Here is a 23389-nt window from a genome sequence, read left to right on the forward strand (position 1 = left end):
ATACCTCTATTTTGGGGACACCTATATTATTAAGGAGCCACTTTCCCATTAAAGAATTACAGTAGAACCCTATTAAATGGACACCTCTGGAAAAGTGCTCCTTTAATATGGGTGTACGTCCCCTGATTAGGTGTCCATATATATTGCCCTTTATTTATTTCACTGGAAAATATCCCTTTTTAAAATAAGGGTGTCCATTGAATAGGGGTGTCTCAAACGAGGGGTTCTACTATATATTTTAAAGATCATGGAATATTTATTTATTTCAACAATATTTTAGAAGGGTGGTCCATCTAGCCAAAGCTGATCATTAGGGACCCTCACAAAAATACAATATGACAAGACATAATAATGCAACAATTAAAATTAAATTAAAATAATTAGCATTTATAAAGATAAATGATAATAAAAAAATTCTCAAAATAACGGTATCGATTTAGTAAGTTGGGTCCCAAGGTTCGTAATATGAGTTCTAGTTAAAATATTATGCAGTACTTTCTATACGTTAATTTGATGTAGTATATCCTAAGTATTTAAAATTAAAAAATATATTATAATAGATTATAATCCAAGGACAAATTAAAGGTTTACTTAAAGTACATTGCATCCATAATGAAAAAAAACCAGCATCAATGAATTATGACCTTTGAAATATTATTAAACATTCATTATATTGCATATTTTTTCCAAAGTACCTATTAATAAATATTTAGATATTAAAAAATTAATATAAAATGAATTATTCATGAAGTTAAATCAAGGTTTTCTTTGTCCCTAGTGCAATCGTATAGAATTTTGCAGAGCACATTTCTGTTTTAACTCGGGAAGGGATATTTATGTAATATCGTAGAACGTCTATTTAAAGGGACCCATTTAGGACCCAGAAAAGTGTCCATTTAATATGGTGTCCTCTAATAGGTGTGGGCCGCAGTGTTAAAAAATATATTATCCAACAAATGAACAACTCAAATTAATTATTTTTGTATGTCTTTAGGCCAAGGATTATCAATAGTAAATTAATCACGGTCTTATCAGATAGGTGGTAATCCCCCTGACAGAGGGCCATTTTGTGAACCAGTTCAGAGGGTTAATCCCCTACTTGTCTCGAATGATGAACTAGGTTCTTGAAAAGTACACACAGGTTAAAACTGTGTACACTGGACCTAAGGTTTATAGTCCTTATCTGAGAAGACTTGTTCCAACATCAAAACGAGCGAGTTGGCCTCGAACCCATACCGATATTGTTGACTCTAACGGTGCCCTTAACCACTCAGTCATTTGACTTGCAAAACAAATAAAATCAAAACAAATAAACTATTAATATATGAAAGTGAAACCAAACATTACCACAATGTCTTTTATGACTATTTCCATAAAATGAAAGTACTGTAACCTATGACATCAGATATGTGCATGGGCCATTACAATCCAAGTCTTTTACTTTAAACATAAACAATATAACTGAAAAACAACAAGCATTGGGCAATATTCAAATGTCAAAAATACTTCCATCCAGTTTCCGCACATATACAGCGGAGAAAAACAGTATAATGATAAAGGGGACATCTTCAGGACCCAAAAAGTGTAATAAAATTTAAAACTCATGGAAATGAAGAACAAGGAAAATTCTGTCAACCAGTTAAATACTGCTTGTGCATTGGAAAACCATTTAAACGGTTATTGCTGTGCAATTCACTTTTTGCTGAAATGCAAAATAATGGCTTGATTGACTGATGATAAAAGTGTTGGTTTCATTTTTTAAGCAATGTCTTTTTACCACCAATATAGTTCAACAATGTAAATATTTTTAGTTTTAATAATAATATTTAGAAATCTAAAGGTACATTACTGAACATAACATCAACTCTGTGGGTAGATCTCTGATCTCAACTGAGATATGAAATATTAAGCACTCTCAAAATATAAAATTTTCGAGCTGGAGGGCCTATTTATGTTGAATTAATGCTGAATAACCATTTATTTGAAGATAGATAAAAATCTAAAATTGATATACCGTTTAAATCAAGTGGGCAACGTTCCAACATTATAAAATTCATAAATCCTTTTATTTTTTAATCTATTTATTTCCTTCAATTTTTCGGGGAAAAAAAACTTAGTGAAGAATACACAATGTTCGACGTATGTCACCAGTACTTCATAACTGAATATCAGTATCATATTAAAATAAATTCTTTCTGGAAAATATTCCGAAAAATTTGTTGTATATAGAAACTAGGACACTCAGAGAGCACAAACCTCCGCCAAGGCATATGAAAATTTAATGACTGTTCCCATACAGCTATGAAACTTTAAAATCTTATGAAAATCAGGCAATAACTTTTTGAGTAATCCTGCTAACAAATATAGAAACAAACAAACAAAAACACACATGATCGACCACATTACCATTCTGGCGGATGTAAATATTGATTATTATTATATTTGTTTATAAGTGGCTTTTTAACATGTGATTTCACCACAAGAACATAATTTTCCAGTAAACATTTTTCTCATACAGTTCAATTAACAAAAAATACAGGTGCCCGGAAATCGGTAAGATGGCTACTGTTACATGAAAGTTATGCATTGACATCCATTTAAAGTATTGTATTTTGTAGTGATTTCCTAAATATTTACTTTCTCTTAGCTTGTTGGGTCTCGACTTTCAGAATTATTAAACAAAAGACTGAAAACCATAGACCTAGTGTAAACAACGATTTGTATGGAAAAAACTAATGCTCCCTTTAATAGGCTAAAGGTCAACTTGGGTATCTGGGCTATAGTCTCTGTATCGCATTTTCAACTTAAGAAACACACATGTCAAGTTTGAGGTTGTTGCTGGCTTGAAATTTTCCAATTATGTCCCTGCCCTACAGTAACCCCCGTCTCCAACACCACCTCCACCCACAAAAATAATTTGTTTTGGTTAAATTAGGACAAAACCCATCACCACCTCCACCCACAAAAATAATTGGGACAAAACGTTCCTGGGTTGAAACATCCCAAATTTATTAACATTTTGCGTTGCTGTGGCCTAGGATCAGTAATTCTAGGCATGATAAACAGGACTCCAGGTGCGTCAACAATATCTTGGGTCCAAAAGTTTGAGTGTCATTCCAGACTTGACGTGTATGAAAAAACAGTGATAATTATTTCCTTCTTCGTTACTTTGTTCTGAACGTAAATCATTAACAAAAACGATTCAAAAGATTTTTAGCCACAAAATTGGCAAACAACAACAAAAAAACAAACTCGTAATTTAATTTTTTCAAAAAATAATTCTAGGAAATTTTGGTGATTCCCCGAAATGTTATATTTAGAAATGAGATAAATCATAAATAACACAAACAACAACAAGCTGGGAAAACCTGTAACTGTATTAATACAACATTCAACAAGTATGCTATCAAAGACCTTTCACACTTAACAATTCTTAGACGGTCCCTTTGTAAATTTCAAAGGTTAGATTGGAATGGCTTTTTTACTGTTAACTGGAACTGTTGACAATATAAACTTATTTCTACTACCTTATAGTATGTACATTAAAACCTCTATTAAGAGGAAACCTTCATGACCAACAATGGTGTCCCTTACTTATTCATACTCAGTTGGGGAGGCACTATACAGACCCAAAGACAGTCTGAGTCTATATCCTCAAAGTTATTTAAAATGTTCTAAACTTTAAAATGTTCTAAACTTTAAAATAAAGGTCTCCTCTCATTCTTTGTTCAAGCAGTAATATATCTGTATTATACCCAATAACAGTATCAAGGGATAAGTACTTCTGAACATTTAATTATTCATATTGCAAGATAATTACATATTTACATATAACTTTTTATGCAACACATAATTCTATCATATTAAGAACAGTGTCTCGGCTACAATAGTAATAAAGTCACTATTGACAATTAGTGAATCAGGTTGAGGCGCTACAAACATATTTTTGTATATTAAACTGTAATTTCTGAATTATATGTAATGAAAGTGTACTTAAATGGGTATTAGGTTTCAAATGGTATGAGATGAGTCAACATACATAATAATAGGGAGACAACTGTTATCTATTTGGAATGTTTAGTGGGCTTTGTTTAGATAAGTTTCATATTTATTCAGTTGTTTCATGAATCTGCAGTAATACATTAAAACCACTTTTGAGGGAAGGGAGATGCAACAATGTGTTGCTTTAAGATTGAGTGGCCGAGCAGTTAAGACAGTGGAACCGTAATTAAAGTAACCATAACATCGGCAAGGGTTCGAGGCTCACTCGCTCCATGGTTCTGGTGGTAGAATGAGTCTTCTCGGATAAGGACTATAAACCGTAGGTCCAGTGTACACATCTACAGTAGCTAATGTGTACTTTAACGAACTCAGTACACCTTTCAAGACGAGTAGGGGGTTACCCCAGTGTACTAGTACATCACAGCCACTGATCATAACTGGGCCCTCTGGGAGAACAGTCTTTGACTGAAGAGGTTACCTAGTATAAATAAATAATAATAAAGTGTCCCTTGAATACGGGTGGCTTGTAATGTTAAAAGATATAGCCTCTTGTTGTTTGGTTGGCTTGTTACAGTTTCATTTTAGCTGTTCACAGTTCACAATTTATTTAGCTATTCACAGTATTACATTGTTCAAATCAGCATTAGATATACAGTGAAGTTTTACACTAAAAAACACAAGCTAACTATATCAAATTACCTCCTTTTAACAACAGACTTCATGCAAAAACAGTTAATAGTCTGCATCGCACTGAAAGCAATAGTTTGAAACATGTTTTACAGCCTAACATTAAAATCGGGATTAACAACAAATTGAATTTACGCTAGGAATGTTTCGTGACTGAAGGACGATAATAGATTCCGTGGGTTAACATCGAATAACGAAAAGCAAATCAATTATGCGTAAAAATTAAAGTTAAGAGCATTGTAATTGTGGTAAACTATATGATAAAGTGTCCTCACGACTTTAACTATAAATACGATCAATAAATGGCATATTTTTTATTGCACGGCAGCAAACATGAAGAGGAAACCTGCGTCATATGCTGCCATTCTCATAAATCTTTGATCAAAATTAAACGATCAAATATGAATAATCATAAATCAAAATTATGAATTAGAAATGTATTTTAAGTTGTTGAATTATAGCCATTTCCTATTCAAATTAATGATAATATTTAAACCGGAGTTTATGAATTAAAAATTTAATCAAATGTTTTATTTATTAGAAAAATAAAAATAAATTTATACAAAACCAATGACATTAACCTAATAACTGTAATTTTAGACATCAATGAACATGCCTTTCGCAAAATAATAATTGTTGCGATTTAGTCACAGATTTGGTTGAAATTTGGTTTAATAATTTACAATGTTTTAACTCAAACTATTATTAAACTTTGGTTCGAGAATACAGGCGTGTGACTTATTCTCTCACTTAAGCATGTCTTAACTATTGACTTAAGCAAAAAGATTGATAAATATGCCAGCTTAGTATTTTCTAAGGCAATGGGGCAACCATTACGGTAGTGCTTTTTACACATAAATCATACATTGCAATTGGCGCTCTCTTGCAACCAATCAGGATGATCATCAGAACATGGTATTAACCAATCATTTTAATTATTTTAGGTTGAGAGAACATACAATCAATTTAAATGTGTTTGATCTTTGATATGCACATGAGGTAAGCATAACACTATGTCACCTGGGATGATCAAATTAATTGAAGTCTCTAATTAAATCAATGAAATCACAGTGGAATAACTTAAGTGTTAATGTTTTTCTTATCAATATTTTGTGTTATCTTTTCTAATGTACTATGTTGAGACATCCAGTACAAATGCTGGAATGAAGACTGAACGAATATAAAGCCACGCCTTAATATATTACCAACCAAAGTGATTTTCTATAAGAAAAATGGACGGGGCAGCAATATGGAAATAATGCTATTAAAGAGATATTGCATGCGAGATTGAGGTATGGGTTCAAGCCCTGTCTGTGCCACATTGCTTGTATCCTTAAGCAAGACACTCTGTCATTGCATGCTTCGTATTAGGACGTAGGGCTATTGCTCATGTGTACTTACATTGCACAATAAAGAACTTTGTACACTACGCAAAAACAGTAGAACATAACAATTGCAATGAATCTTTTCTTTTTAGATCTGTTACTATACATAAAACAAATAATGCTTCGCCTTGTGAAAATAGAATTTCATCTTTCACCTCCTGAATTTATTTGTAATATCGCACTCATAAACATTCATTATCTGTTTTTTTATCATTAACTACAATACTATTCCATGGTTATATTTAATGTTTTTCATCTCTGGCTATGTTAGCTATCAATTTGGCTTTCATAAACTTTTGCCAGCCTGAACATCGCTACTATAATCATTTCCGAAAGTTTGAAAAAAAATTGTGTAGATATCATAATATTTTCTAGTGACACAGTTTCGGCTGAAGAATGGCCTCTGGTTCATGTTTGTAGGGCAGGTAATGGTCAACAGATAAGCTTCATAAAAATTATTTTTAAAATATTAAAATATGGATTTTTACCGTATTCATACATGTATACGAGCAACTTGTTTAAAGGGAGAACTAACCCCAACTAATCATTCATTTTAATTATTAATCAGAAATGTATCTACTACAATGGGTTAAAGTTCATAGTCAGATTTCTAGTAGACCCACATAGGATAGAGCCTATAGTCCAAGACTGTTGTTGTTATAGATACAAATTTCCTTTTGAGTCATTCCTTGATTTCTCAACAAAACCAAAAAAGAAAAGATTTACATTAGATTTCCATTTCAATAAATCTAATATCCTTACAAACCACCATCATTATCACCACCTACTTATTGAGCTTGCTCTTTGAGAGGAATAGGCTAATTGTTAAATTCTATGAGGGCTATTTACCTGGATAAACCGACATAGGCCAATACTCCACCTTGAAATAGTGAGCCGAGATATAATGAAAAAATTAGAAAATATTTTAAACATCCCGCAAGATAAAGCATCCCCACAGACCACCATCATCATCATCTTCATCTTTTCGAGTTTGGTAGTCTATAAGGGCTACTTACCTGGATAAACCGACATAGGCCTATACTTCTTAATGAGATATAATTCTTTGGATATCCCCCAAGAGAGAGCATCCCCACAGACCACCTTCATCATAATCTACTTTTAGGGCTTACTCTTTGAAGAGAATAGGCTATTGTCATGTTGCTAGTCTATAGGGCTACTTACCTGGATAAACCGACATAGGCCTATACTTCTTAAAGAGTAAGATAAAATTAGAAAAGTAGAACATTCTTGAAACATCCCCAAGAGAGAAAATCTCTACAAACCTCTATAATCATCACGATCTTTGAGAATAGGACATAAGCTAGGCACAAAAAAAATCATCAAAATCCTTATTTTTTTACATTATACAGTAGATGAAAAATCTTTACAAACCTCCATCATCACCACCTACTTTTCGAGTTAAACTCGCTCTTTGAGGAGGAGAATAGGACATTAAGCTAGGCACAAAAAAAAATCATCAAAATCCTTTTTTTTTTAAATTATAGGTGAAAAAAATGTAGTGTACAAAGGTGAGAATGATAAGACATTCTGTTGATCACATACCACTTCCTGAGGTTTAACAATACAATGAAACGAACTCCTTTAAGGAGGCTACGAAAACAATAGAGTCAAATGTACATAACCAAGCCTTGACCATATTGCACAGCCAGACAAAAGGATTAACATTTCTCCAATACTTGCAAAGGGTATTGAAGTTTATGCACCCCAATGGTGCAATATATATTAAATATTTCATGAAGATCAGAGCTCTGTGGACTTAGATCTTACACCTTTTCAACAACATTCTTCTCCCCTAAGGGTCACATCATGTCATCGGCAGCCAACTACGGCGCCATTACATCTGTCCACGACAGTGTGTGTGAACTAGTAAACTAGGGTCACCCCCTACTCGTCTCGAAAGATGTACTAGGTTCTTTAAAGTGCACATCAAGTAATCATTAAGAAAAACTGAAAATTGCATTCTTAATAAAAAAAAAGAGTTGTTTTTACTTGTTTCACATAAGGCCCAACATAAATTGTTAAAGTTGCCCAAACCTGACTTATTCAAATATATATAACGGTATAACTAAAACACGAGACTGTTTCACAATGCGGCATCACATATCTATTAGCCAACAATATTGTAAATTCATTTTAATTATTTATTTTTTATATTATTCCACTAAACTCATCTTCACATTTTTGTAATTGCTTTGAAATTAATTTCCGTATTATAAAACATGCCTTGAGTTTTTAATTTATCTAAAATAATCTAATAACTTGTATAATTAAAAATTATACGTGCCAATATCATGGATTTGAGATCACAATTCCCTATGAAGCTAAATAATGAATATAGATTACTATCGTGAGAGGTAAGCACATAATTGGATAAAACTATACGGATTTAATAAAACAACGCTCTTAAATAAACTAGGGCACTATTCGAAACATTGCTAGACTTCCAAGCAGAATCTTAAAGGACAATGCCTCAGTTGAACCTACAACGTTGATGCACAGAATTTAAAACGAAGGAAAGAACTTGTTAAAACAAACGAAAGTTGGGATGTCATAATATACGTAACCATAACCTCTTCACAAGACTTTCTAAGTAGAATATCTAAAATCTAAAACGTTGATGAGCAGAATTTAAAATGAAGTGACGAAAGAATTTGTAAAATAAACGAATGTTGGGATGTGAACGTAACCATAACCTCTTCACTAGACTTTCTAAGTAGAATATCTAAAATCTAAAATGTTGATGCGCAGAATTTAAAATGAAGTGACGAAAGAATTTGTAACAAACGTTATAAGATACGTAACCATAATCTAAAAATCTAAAATGTTGATGCGCAGAATTGAAAATGAAGTTAGGAAAGAATTTAATAATGTAAAACAAACTTGGGACCTTAAACACTATCAACACTTTACGTGACAAAAAAATGCGATGTGCTCATAATGGACATGATGATGTCATATCACTATCATATTTGGGCATACCACTACTACCATATTTGGGCACATCACACTTTTTTTGTCAAACAAGTTTGATAGTGTAGACAGAGCTTTAGGCTAGTGATCATATCAAAATTATTCTACTGAAGTTTTACTGCAATAACTGCAGTAGATTTAATGAAATGTTTATTGTAGCCATTCAACAATAGGCTTACTACAACGATTATTTTAAATTCATGATTGCATTTTTTCTTTCGGTTTGATATACACAGCTTAATTTCTTTCAGCCTCATTTCGATCCGTTTTATTACCCAGTCGTTTAAACAAATGCCTTCGCAACGTGCGCGCCGTTCCCTGGGGTTGGGACATTAATCAAAGAAATGACTTTTAAACATTTCACCTATCCATTTATACAAAAAGGAAAACACTGAAATGTATATTGCCGAAGGATACATATAATTGACCTACGATGAGATATGAACCATTCACCTTCTAGAAGGCAGTTGTACAGTAGCATACAAGTACGCCACAATATATAACTGTATATATAAGACTACTATAACATTTGTTATAATTTTTATGCAAATGAATTGGTATTGATTAACCTAGATTGGTATTGATCAAAATTGATTAGTATTTATTAACCTGAGTGATTGGTAATGATTGACCTGGATAGATATTGAACAACATTGACTGGTATGCTATTGAACAAAATGGATTGGTATTGAACAAAATGGATTGGTATTGATCAAAATGGATTGGTATTGATCAAAATAGATTGGTATTGATTAACTGGATTAGTATTGATTAAATGGACTGATATATATTGATAAAAATAAATTGATATTGATCAAAATGAATTAGTATTGAACAAAACTGATTGGTATAATATTGATCAAAATAGATCGATATTGAACAAAATGGATTAATTATTACTGTATTTTAAGTGAAAATTTATTCAATAATTTTATTGAAATTAATTTCAATTAATGGAATAAGGAATGCTATATATTATTAGTCACCGTAGCTAAGTTTTATTTTCAGTTTTCATATATTGAACGTTCTTATAATAATGAACATCACCTATCTCATTTCTTAAGGTTATTAAACTATATACCAACTAAGGAAATTTCAAACTAGCTCGGCAGTACATTAATACTTGAATTATTAAAAATCCCCAAATTGATTTTCATCAAATATCAATGAAACGAAGGTTTACCAAGTTTGGCTGTTATGAACACATCCACGTATCAACTTTCAGTTTGCGCTTAATGCGACGCCTCTTAATAATATATACATCATCGGGGAGTTTTAGCACTTAATAACTATGTTGGGAATATTTAAATGTCTTTTTAACATGCCAAATGTCAGTTATCGTGTACAGTTCTGTCTCCATCCATTAGAAGTATTTGTTAATATGTATCTCATCAATATATATAAACTTTTAAATGACACTTTTCTAATAACCTGCAGAGAATAGACAAGTAAATGCATATTTAAGCCAAAGTTATACTACTTTAATCATGTACATATAAACTTAAGCACTTATCAAAATTATTTAGGACATTTTGAGGGGTGTACATCACTATAACTAATGGAAAAAAGGAATATAACAAATACTTGAAAACATCTGAGAAGTTGACATTAATAAGAATTAAATACTGACGATAATCTTTAACTTTGCGTCAGGGAGCAACAGTAAGTCAGATGATTTGCCCTACTCTGACGTACTGTAGTGTCAGCTATATATTATTGTCCTCAAGCTTAACTGGAAACTGAGGCAATTCTACAGACCTACATCAGCCAGCAATGCCTACCCAGTTCAGCACATCAAGAAGATGATCCCAATAGCGTACCAAGTTCTTTAACACTCACTGTATGTACACAGGACCAACAGCTTTATGTCCCATTCAAAGGAAAAGACAATGAGAATAAGCATCTTGCCTAAAGGATAGAATAGATATGGCACAGACAGGCTCGAACCCATGCCTATCATCACATTCTAGTCCGATTCCCTTATCATAGCATCACTCTCAGGTCTATACAGTGATATTCTCAGATGGTCTTCCAACCAAAAACGCAAAATGTTGTTTAACTTTGGTGATCTGACCAATGTTTCTATACAGTATGGCCGTATATAATAATATAAAATAAAATAGCTAACAAGACATCTAAAATGATTAGGGTATCCATCATCTTACTGTATACTAAATGTTAATAGGCCCGCAAATATAAAATTGAAATAAATTAATAAATTAAACCCCGTTTTCCTGTTACTAAAAATTTAACAAAACAAAAACTATATTAAGCACATCTTGTGCTGAACAAACATTGTTCAAATCCAAAAAAAAAATAACCCCCAATCTGGACTTCCTGTTCCAATGTATGGTTCCTTTGGGAATACATTTCTTTCAGACGGAAACAGATAGGCTTTAGCTGGGATCAGAACTAGACGTTCAATTAATATACAGATAACATTTTCTTAACACACAACATTTTGTTAACGTTGCCTTCATATTTTTACATTCAGTTTTTTTCTTAATAGTTTTCAAAATTATGGCCAAGACCTATTCAGGGGTAAGCTCTGTTCAGGGGACATTTCCATTAAGAGGACACATTTTTAGTTGCTAAAGGTGGGCCCCTAATAGAGGTTCTACTGTATATTATTTACCAATCTTTTCCTATGTTTTTTCAATCTAATTTAAGGTCATACATAGCATTGTTTTTCTTTTTAAATTATAATTAACCATAGAATTTAAGACAAGGAATGATCTGGTTCAATGTTTTTAAAGTAATATATGGACTATTTTTTCCCTTGCCTTTGTTTTGTCTGTTCTTTGATGTAAAATTTTCTATTTTGTTTAATTACAATATTTTTGATATTTTCATATAATTATAATACTATATTTATTGTATAATTCAACAAATTCAAAAGTTGCAATAAAAGTATTTTATCAGTTATACTCTTCAGAAATCCATAAACCAAGATCTTTACTGCAGATTACTGTACCTGATGCCAGTATAAATAAGATTTTTTACAGCCTATAAATCAAGTCTGACAAATAGTTAACACATTATCATGACACACAAGATAATATAGGTTAATCTCATTGTTAGTAACAATGCACGATGACAAACCACTGTTTATGTGTAGATATGCCAGTAAGGCATTAAAATACAATAGTTAAATAATATTTATCATACAATACTACCTACAACACAATAGAACAAAGTAGAATAAATCAGTATTTAAGTACAGTATTGTGAAATTTGGTTTGATTCATGTTTATTTTTTCAAATCAATTTTATTGTATGTTTATTAAACTAAGACTTAAGAGTATGCACTATTAACACCCTTCTCTGACGACCTGTAAAAATTGTACAGTACGGCCTTGATTAATCATTAAAAATATAGTACAATTACAATTTTTTTTTAAAGCAGCATAGTGTATCTTGTGGGATCCTCAGTTTTTGTACGATTGTACTTATTTGATGTGCTATGCAATATCATTATTATTATTACACCCGAATGTATCAATTACAATTTGATTGGTTAATCCTGTATCATGTGCCTATCAGTATTAGTTCTATTGCACGGTAGGAGTTCTATTTAATGGTTCTATTGCATCGCAGCTTTTTGTCGCATGCAATGCGATAATTAGGCGTAGTAGTGTTGTTGCTGCTGTTCTACTCTGCGGCCAAATCCGAGCGATGAGTATTTTTTTAATGACACTATCTTCCTTTGACATTGATTCAAGATAGAATTGAAACACATTTTACATTTAGAACTCTCATTTGCATTTGGTTGAATTTTTAAATATAGAAACATTTTCGTAAATAAATTTAATTTTCGAGACATTATTTTACTTTTCTGGATAAATGCGCCATAAGAGCACACCTTGATTCTCGGCCAAGACATTGTATCCGCTTAGAACAGTTTGTTTTAATCTAGCAGTGTGAATGTTACGATATCTCTATAGTTATGATATTAGCCAACGGAACAATTAATGTATTTGTGGTATACCACATGGAGAGAAAAAACAATCTACAAGGATATTATCAATTCTGTTTTTTCCTGGTCTGATTACAGTATATGAATTAAACATATTCATTCCACTTTGGATGTAATAATAACAGTCTTACAGTATACAAGCACACTTAATTTTAAACTTTTCTTTTCATGTAATTTTCTCTTTAAAATAAAACATTGTAGTTATTAACAGTTATAAATCTCATTTATTCATTTCACTTTGGATGTAATAATAACAGTCTTACAGTATACAAGCACACTTAATTTTAAACTTTTCTTTTCATGTAATTTTCTATTTAAAATAATACATTGTAGTTATTAACAGTTATAAATCTCATTTATTCATTTCACTTTCAGTTGAAAAAAAAAATGGTTTCTGTTACGTTCAATGTATGTAATAAAACTGAAAGTAAAGATGGTTAATAAAAACATTAATTTATATCATAAATTAAAGATGTATTAAGAAAAACATTTTCTGTAATAACACTAACAAACCTTTTTTTTAAATTAAACATTTTCTAAAAACTTGTTATCAATAATTGAGATTTCCTCTGAATAGGGATGTCTCAAAGAAATGGATTCTATCTATAAAAATACATGTATTTCACTAAAAAAAACTTAGATATGGAAGGCCTAATAAGACAAAAAAAGAATCTAGTTGTATACTTTAATCTTGTAATGAATATTCATGAGAATGATAATGATATTCCTAAAGGCAAATGAATAAAATGAGAATTAGAAATCTCAGAACTTGAGAAGTTAAAATAATCAATTGAGACCTAGTGTGAAAATGTGTACATGGTTGTACATTGAATATTAAGTCGGAAATTTGGATTAGCCCTCCAGGGAGCGAAGGCAGCCTCAGAGTAGCACTAACATGAACAATAATCAGTGTTACTTTTGATGTATATCTCGAACACACTCTAATTTTCTATAGAAAAACAGACAAGAAAAGCAACCGTACAATGTCTAAGCTAAAATTACTTGAGGCTGGCGATCCATCTTTCTTTATGTCTGATGTAAGCTAGCGAAGAAACTATTTCAGAAACAGTTAACGATACAAAAAAAACGAGTACAGTAAATCTTCACCAACATATTGTTTGTAATGATGTTAATTCAGGCCAGAATATGAGCTTAAAAAACTACAATTTGATATGAAAATATGTATAATAAATATGTAATTTTGTGATTTATGAAAATATTTAATCAAGTTTAAACAATATGAAAGCCCCAGTGGTCTAATGGTTAGGACATCTGCATATCAAGCAGAAGGTTCCGGGTTCGAATCTCGGGTGGGAGCGCCTTTTTTTCATTAAGCTTTTTTATCAATTTATTTATTTATTTTATTTATTTTTTTTTAATTAATTAATTTATTTATTTATTTTTTATTTTTCCTTTTCTGTACGTTTTTTTGTCTTGTTTGTTTCTCTTTATTTCCACTCTTATTCAATTATCCATTTTATTTGCATAGGCATACCCAGCACAAGATTTCCTCATCTTCTCGGGATTATGCCTTCCTCCATAGCCAATTTTCTTAAATTCACTTTTCTGTTGTTTTATCCAACAAACATCTATTTCATTTTTTATATTCCTTACCATTTTTGTTTATTATTTTGTACTGTATTGCTATGGAGGAAAATAAATGTCTTTTGAAATGAAATGAAAAATCCTCACAGATTTATAACAGAATATATAAGCAGTGCTACCCTGCCGTCCTATACATAAAATCAAGACATTGTTATGATTCAGCCTTACTTATTAATGCAATTATTATCATGTATTGTCTGTTCACTGCGGCACGAAATTATACTGTCTGTATAAGTTACAATTACTTGTAGAATTGTCTCTCAGAGGAAATAGTTAAAAGGCGTAATTCCTTGCATCAAATTTTTTAACAAAATAAGAAAAAAAATGGAATTGAACATATTGCACGGCGTTGTCAACCTTCACATATTTCCTGTAGATAATCATGACCTGGTTCGGCTCACACGTACACTCATTTGCTTCAGATTACACATTAGAATGCAATTGTAACCATGTTACGTTGATGAAGTTTAGATGAGTTACGTCTTCACTTCTTGTATTAATTATGATTGGTCCCATTTGTTCGCTAATCTAGTTATGTATATTATGATTAGCATGAATATGCACAATTGAAAGTGATATGCATCTATAACATTTCTATTATACAATAATGCCCTGTCATCAAACATTTTGTGCTATAAAGGCTTAAAATCTACCTAATTATATGATTTGCCCCTTTTGTTTACTAGTCTAGTTATTTTGATTGGCATAAATATGCATAATTAAAAGTGATGCACATAATCTACAAATTGTTAGTTTTAGTATACACTAATACACTGTCATTAAACTTGTGCTAAAAAGGCCTAAACCAAAAAAACCTAGTTTAATATCAACAACTTATATTATTTGTTGTTTATTTATGTTATTTAAATATTGTTGTTTTTGTAGAATATTAGACAATGTTTAAATAATAAATGCAATCACGATGGGAAAGATATTTGCATTTCTTTGTTTTTTTCTCTCATTGTATTGCGAGATTATGCTAGAGTCGTTGTGTATAAGCACTCAAATCTTTTGATCTACTAACATTTTTAAATGTGTCTGTAAAACCGAAATTTACAGTTAAGCTGAAATACATTTAAGTATCTAATATAGCCAACAATAATTTAAACAAACTTCAGATACAGACAGACACACAACAGGAAAAGTTTAATTTTTAAGAATTGATTAAATTGATTTTTCATGTGTACAGTCCCATGGAACAACATGGGTTTATCTTGGCCTTCATGGTTAAATGAAGTTGACTTTTGACTATCTATAATACATTTAATATTCCCAACACCAAAATGATTTAACTACGCTCAACAAAAATATGTTTTAACTACACTTTTAATATATTTTTAGTTTTTAGTATGTTCATGTATATGTGAATATTTGTAATGTTTGATTCAGTAAAACTTGCTTTATGACAGCATTTCGTAAAAATGCAAAATCCTATTACTCTTATTTATGTTTTCCTCAATATGAATATGATCTGTAAAAACATACAGAGTTTTGTAAATTTGTACAGTAATTCCTGGTTTGGCTAAACATTCTTTTTAAAGCATTATTAAATGCAAAATCCCAACACTTTTCTCTTTCTGTACATTATTAATGTTTGGTTTCTTAAAACTCACTTTACAGAATTTCTTTAACTGCAAAATCACAACTTTTATTAACACTGATCTATATATAAACTAAATACCTAAACCACATTTGTACAGTGATATATACACAATAAAAAGGAAAGAAGGGATCCCTGATGCTTCTAACCCCACTGAGGGCAACCAATCTGTAAGCTCAGGTTCGACTGGTTCAAGTGCTACAGTGTGCCTGAATAGTCCTCAGGGAAATAAGTTCCTATTGTTAAAATCATATAAACAAATAAAGGTGTTCACTTACCCAGTGTGAGAATTGCAGGAGAAGAAATCGTATGATGTTTCTATGAACTTGACTTGAGTTAAAGTTGAAAGGATATAGATGGTTACTGATACATGGTCTGTAAAAAAAAAAATATGAATGAACAATGCGCTACAGTGACTGGTACAACATGACCTCAAGTAATAGGGAGGCCTATATGGTAGAACCCCTCCCCTGGGGACACTTCACATGATATAAACAATGGGATATAGATGTTTTTACAGCTAACCCATATTCAGGGAACACCCCAAAAATTCACATGAAATAAACAAGGGGATATAGATGTTTTTACAGCTAACCCCAATTCAGAGAACACCCTATTCAGAGAACACCCTATTCAGAGAACACCTCTATGAAGGGGACACTTTCTAATGAACAGAAGAAGAGGCCTTCTGCTATTAAGGGATACGTTGTCGGTCTCAAAAGGTGTCTTTTTAATAGAGTCTTATTTAAAGCTATACTAGTTAATGTATACAAATAAAGATTACCGGAATTATCAGGCACAGGCGGTAGCACGTCAGGACTTTCACAAGAAAGCGTCTGGTTTTTTAAAGTCGCCTCACGTTCGGCACCAGTTCCATCAAATATGCAAAGATAACTGCTATTCTCATTTACAGGTGGCAGGTTCGTGAATTCAAATTCAAGCTAAAAAGATAAAAATCATCCTTTTCATTTGATTGATTAATTTCATATCACATGTCATTCAGTATTTGGCTTTATAACACTCCATTGAACTTTTAAATCATAAACAGTACAATTCCGTTATGCAAGTGCAATTCTCCATAAGTGCAATTTCGTTATATGCCCATTGAATTTCGTTATATGCCCATTGAATTTCGTTATATGCCCATTGAATTTCGTTATATGCACTTTCATTCTTGTTACAATGTGCATTTTGGTACACATGACACAAGACCACACTTCACTTTTTGGGGAATTGGTATCGGTCACTGGCAGGCCAGAACATGGTAACCATGTACTATCTCGGCCACTAGATACTGGCTCATAACAATTATTGAACTTACCGTTGATGCACCATCATTGTATGGTACATTTGGAGGTGAAACACCGTCAATTGAAATACAAATGTCGTTGTAAGCAAGCCATGCACCAGAGGAACAAGTATCATATGTGCTACACCTGAAAGATCAAATTATTATTTAAATAAATATGTAATATATAATAAGGTTAATTGAATACTATAAAACTTTGCAATAAACTTTAGGGTAATTTTTAACCAGATAATGATGACGTTTTCACCGGGCAATCAACTCTAGGCTAGCCATACTTGAGTTTCTACCGCCAAAAACTAATTAAACAACAAGCTCTAATTTTCAAATTCAACATAATGTATGATAGGCACATAAGCTGGTACCAATTTTTTTTAAACAAAATAATTCTTGCATAAAGTAAATCATGATATTGTTCAATTTATTAGTTGCCTTTTGATTTATCATCATCTGTCTACACTATCAAATTAGTTTGACAAAAAAAAGTGTGATATGCCCAAATATGGTGGCGATATGCCCAAATATTGTAGTGATATGTCATCATCATGTCCATGATATATGGGCACATTTTTTTGTCACATAAAGACAAGGCTTAATTCATTGTGCGCATGATGGGACAGTGGATGCAATGACACAATATGTATAGGTCTTTAGGCAGTGACCTTTTCCAATTTTTCCAATATGTTTTTTCCAATTTTGAACTTTATCCTTGCTAGTCTTGCATATAATAACCAAAGTTTATTTTAGTGACTAAATATCAGGTATGAAGTAGAATTTGCATTTGGACATTGTTTATTTAAAATATTCTGTAAATAGAATCTAGTGAACATTTGCTAATGTACACATGTAATTTCTTCATACTCGCAAACCACTTATTTGGCTGCCCCACTTATTACATCATTCTTGATGGTACTGTATATAAAGATTAACTATTGTCATATGTATGACATGCACGTATGACTAAAAATATGATAATTATTAGCAATAAAGTACATTTGTTTGCATACAGTAGCTGGTTAATGGTGATCTAATTTTATTATTTGTTTGTCAATTATGTTTATACTGAGCTCAAAGTTCGTATTCAGATTATTAAACTGGGGCTGAAAATGAAAGGCACTATTAATAGAGAATATCACAAGCAAATATGAGTTGCCGAAAATATGCCTCGCATTTTGGTGACGTACAGTACAGTCCATATTGAATGCATAGCAATGCATGGATCAAGAGTCGCATCTTGGGAGAAGTTGCGGAAAGTGAGACAATGTTTCACATTTTATAATACAAAATATACATCAACAATTCGCGAACTACGAATTTACCTTTACACAGTATTATGGGATTATATGACGAGTAAAACATACTCTACTGCAATTTTGTAGGGTTTTACACGTTTCATTTTCAGTACTATACTGTATAAAAAACACAGGGAAATCTTTTGTGTATGTTTCAGTGATGTCAACCAGTTCACCATGATTATAATATCGATAACTATACTTGTTTAGCTTTTTCACTCAAGGTCACGCATCACAAACGGGGGTGACAGTGACGTTATAACTATGTTTAAATGTCACATATAAATATCTTATAATCTCGGAAATAACAATTTTTAAAATGTCAATTTCTTAAGTCGATTACGATTAAGAATATAGATTAAGAATATAGATTGTCAGATTTGAGTGCTATATATAATTTAAGTAGACATATAGTGGAAAACCGGAAATTCTTATACTTCAAAATAGATAAATCTTATGAAATTACAAGAAATCTAAGATAGTCCTCAATATTATTTACAATGACAGTGCAAGTCTTACTGTAGTTCTTGCATAATAAATTATAACCTGTTAAAACTGCTCAACATTGCAGTATCATAAGCAAATTCTGTAATACAGTGTAACATATGTATCACATGTGATGCTTGTATCATAGGACATACTGTAAGCCTAAACTTAACCTAACATACTGTATTACAGAATTTGCTAGGATACATTACATATAATAATAATACACTCTTGATGCACCTTCTTTTACAAAAGAAAACCTTCCAAATTAATCATTAATATGTAGTCTGCACGATCGCAATAATCCTTAAAAAAATATTAAAACAGATAATAAAAATGCTTTGAAACAAGTCAATTTCCTTCACGGCTATTATATCACAATGATATTGGATTTCGTTAATTAGACAATCCATGCGTTTAGATACAGCTGGGCGCCGTTTGCTGGATAAACGATAAACTAAGTATACCCTAGTCCTCAATATTACTAAACGCACACTGAAATAGGTTACACAAAATTCAACATGATCATTAGGTTTATATTACTTTTATTTGTATCTTAATACACTGACTGTGAAAAGCATCGCTGTTGATTACGGAAGTCAATGAACTTTTGACGTGACTGAATAGCTTGGCGACTCATATACTGGTCTTATAATTCCAGGTTCTTGGGTTCAATTCAGAGACTGATCACATTACAATACTTTATTGTCATCATTTGTGTAATTATAAGTAAAGTAATTATAAATAGTATCACTGATGACATGATGTTGATCATAAAAATTGATGAGTTTTCTATTTTGGTGACGTTGCAGCTTGGCGACTCGTATAAAGACTCGTTAAAATTTCTAGGGGTGTTCAAATCCGTGCATGATTAATTATGCTGTAGTATCTTTTGTATCCACACAATGAATTCATTACTACTATTAATAAGTTTATTGATGTTACAACAATGTACAACTTGCCCAGATCCAAAGCGGGCAAGTACAATACTTTAATATTCTAAATCCATTTCAAATATGTATTACTAGTAGTTTTACAAATAAGTTTATTAATTTTAAATGCATTTTTACTTATATAATATTAATTTTTTCTGAGACATGGGTTGACATCTCAACATATTCAGATACACTAATTAAGTTTAGTAGCTGATTAATTTTATTCGATGTCTGGGGTTTTTTATTCAACTCATCATTTTGGGAACTTGATATGTGACTTGTAACAGGAAAACTGTATACCAAGAAACACAAGAAAGCCGAAACAACTGACAGACTTAAATTGTAAATGTTTGAAGTTTATCCAAAACAATATTTAATACACACATACTCACCCATATTAATTTTTATTATAAATGTTATATTTCATCAATTTCAAAAACGGATTAAATTCAGCTACAGTACATGACTTGTATATAAATAATTAAAACACAATAATTTAATTGACGGTAATTTCAAATGAAATAATTATTCATTTTGTCATAAATAGGAAATACAGAACATCAAAACATAATGTGATGATTTTACAAATCATATCGTTGATTCTGATGTATTTTGACAGATTATGTCTTCAAATTCTAAAAGGGTCATACGGATGACCTCAATGTAATTATCATAACGGATTACGAAACACACAATACTGTTTAGTTTGCTAGATGTTATTTCCTTTGATTTAAATCTGTATTTACTTATTTTATCACTCAAACACATGGGATTTATTGCTGGAGTCTTTAAGATGAGTTATGTATACAGATTAAGACGAAATTACTATCTGGGGAGAGCGGCTTTACTACAACAATAGAATGATATTTATAGAGGTTATATGAAGGAGGTTAAAATTACTATGTACATCAATATTTGACTAAATTCTTCACAGAAATAAAATTATCATAACGGGCAGATAGATCTGAATAATTAACTAAGAATTATAAATTTTTTTTTAACGTTTATTATTTGCTACAGCGCTATCCCCCGCTGCCCGGTTGTTGAATGTTTGAAGGCCACTGTATGCCAATTGGACTACTGCAAAGTTTCAATGCTTTAAAAGATTTAGTGAGGTATATATGGACTATACCACTGTCTTGAAGGGATGTTCAAAGTTATATTTTTTTTTAGAGGGGAAAGGGCCTGTGTTGATTTATCCAGGTATGCTAGGCCTAAAATAAACTACAAAATTGTATAATCAACGATCGGGCCTGGGAATATAATCAAATTTAGGAAACTTAATTTGGCCTAAAAGAGTGATTATTTCAAGAATGGGATTGTATTGTACTGGGTCAAAAATCAAAGGTGTCCCCTTAATAGAGGTTCTACTATATAGTATCATATTTTTTTTCTTAGTATCATATCTTTTTCTTAGTTTCAATTTCTGTCAACTGTACTATAATCAATTCCTCTTGTACTATATTTATTATTTGAAAGAAGTTCTAGGAAATTAAAGAACAGATGTAGTAATTTATTTTAAACAGAATGTTCCCTTAGGTAACCAATTGTATATTAGATAGTATTTTGTCCCAATTAATATAAATATGATAAAGGCTCCGGAGACTTTAGTACACTATTAAATATAAATGTTATAATTTATTAATATTGGAATTTTGATTATTTTCTTCTTGCAAGGTAAATTGGTAATTGAGAAAGCTTTAGTGAATCTACCTCATGAAATATCTTAAAATAATAATATATCGCAGTCACATATCCCATAATGCAACTGGGTCGTAATTATGAATGAGTAAATAGGCACATATATCAATACTGAATATCGAAACGTGGCAGGCTATCTGCGCTTGACCTTTGACAAGATTGCCTAAAATTTATAATTTTAAACTACGGTACTAGGAATAGCTTTGCTCTTTGCTTTTCTTCCTTATATCTACACTCTTCATGTTCTGTATACTGTATATTATGTATACTAACAAATATCATTATTATAGTACTTACTTATAACATACAGTAACAAGAGTTAAATATGTAAATGTAACAATTAATGAATAACCAATTTACTATCACGATAATCTAATCTATACACAAGACCATTATTCCAAACTAAAATACACTATAGTTTAAACATCGTATCTCTATTTCTAACAAATATCTGCTAAAGCCGAAGTATAGTCATATTTTGGGGCCATTCTACAGTTACTGTACCACTAGCTTTCTATGCTTCTATGATTATGAATGGATGTTCAGTTAAGCGCAGGAACGATAGTTGATCATACCAGGTACCTTTTTGATTTTACTATCAGTTGGGAAATCACTTCACATACAATTAAATTGTTTTCTTTTTTATAAATAATAAAAATATTACTATAGCATTTGTAGCATGAATCCGATCCAATTTATTATTCAACATGCTTCTATTTATATTATTTGTTTTGTTTATTGGTTTTGAATGAATAAAATAAAATGTACTTTACACAAAAACTGTTACTACTGTAGCTGCATGTTTCAATTATGTAATCCAAATTTAATTTGTTTTTAACTGAAACCTAGAGTATTTTATTTGGGTATAATCGCGCTACAAATTTAATCAAAGGATGAAGGCAAAAAGAGAATGATCTAGATCACTAATAGAATAAAAATCAGAATAATAATAACTGCCCTGGATATAGAGATTAATATACAAGGACAAAGTATATTATTACTGTGTTACACAGGGTTTTATACCATATGCTATACCTGTATCAGGATTCCTATATGACACTAATTGCAAACTAGCTTATATTTCATAAATAACCAATGGAATTGATGCAAGTTTAATTCCAAAGTGTGTAGAGTACAACGTGTCATCGTAATTACTAAATATTAAAACCATGTAATTTATTACTAATTAATTATAACATTGTTTGATTTTGTACAGGTCCGCTGACCAATGGAGTGTAAAATCGTTGATGGGCGACTGTCAAACCTCGTTAGTAACTGGACAATTTTGACCAGTTCATTTTTCACAGAAAATGTCATAAATAAATATTAAAAACTATCTTTGTAACAAGGCTCATCTAACTATTAATTTAAACTATTAATGGTCAGTAAAAATTATTACAATTACAGAGTGAGTTTGAGTCAG

At 31.2% G+C, this 23389-nt stretch overlaps 1 protein-coding gene across 1 annotated transcript in view; it reads right to left on the bottom strand.

The window, feature by feature from the left end:
- Positions 1 to 23389, bottom strand: part of LOC144855238 (plexin-A2-like) — a 117276-nt gene that overhangs the window by 63126 nt on the left and 30761 nt on the right. Inside the window, exons 5-7 of the mRNA XM_078713045.1 lie at positions 17568 to 17682; positions 17031 to 17187; positions 16525 to 16621 (exon numbers count right to left, since the gene is read on the bottom strand). Of these exons, the coding sequence (XP_078569171.1) occupies positions 16525 to 16621; positions 17031 to 17187; positions 17568 to 17682 (369 nt within the window). The remainder of the gene's footprint in view (positions 1 to 16524; positions 16622 to 17030; positions 17188 to 17567; positions 17683 to 23389) is intronic.

This window comes from Antedon bifida, chromosome 11 (assembly GCF_963402885.1).
Source record: "Antedon bifida chromosome 11, ecAntBifi1.1, whole genome shotgun sequence".
Taxonomy (NCBI): Eukaryota; Metazoa; Echinodermata; class Crinoidea; order Comatulida; family Antedonidae; genus Antedon; species Antedon bifida.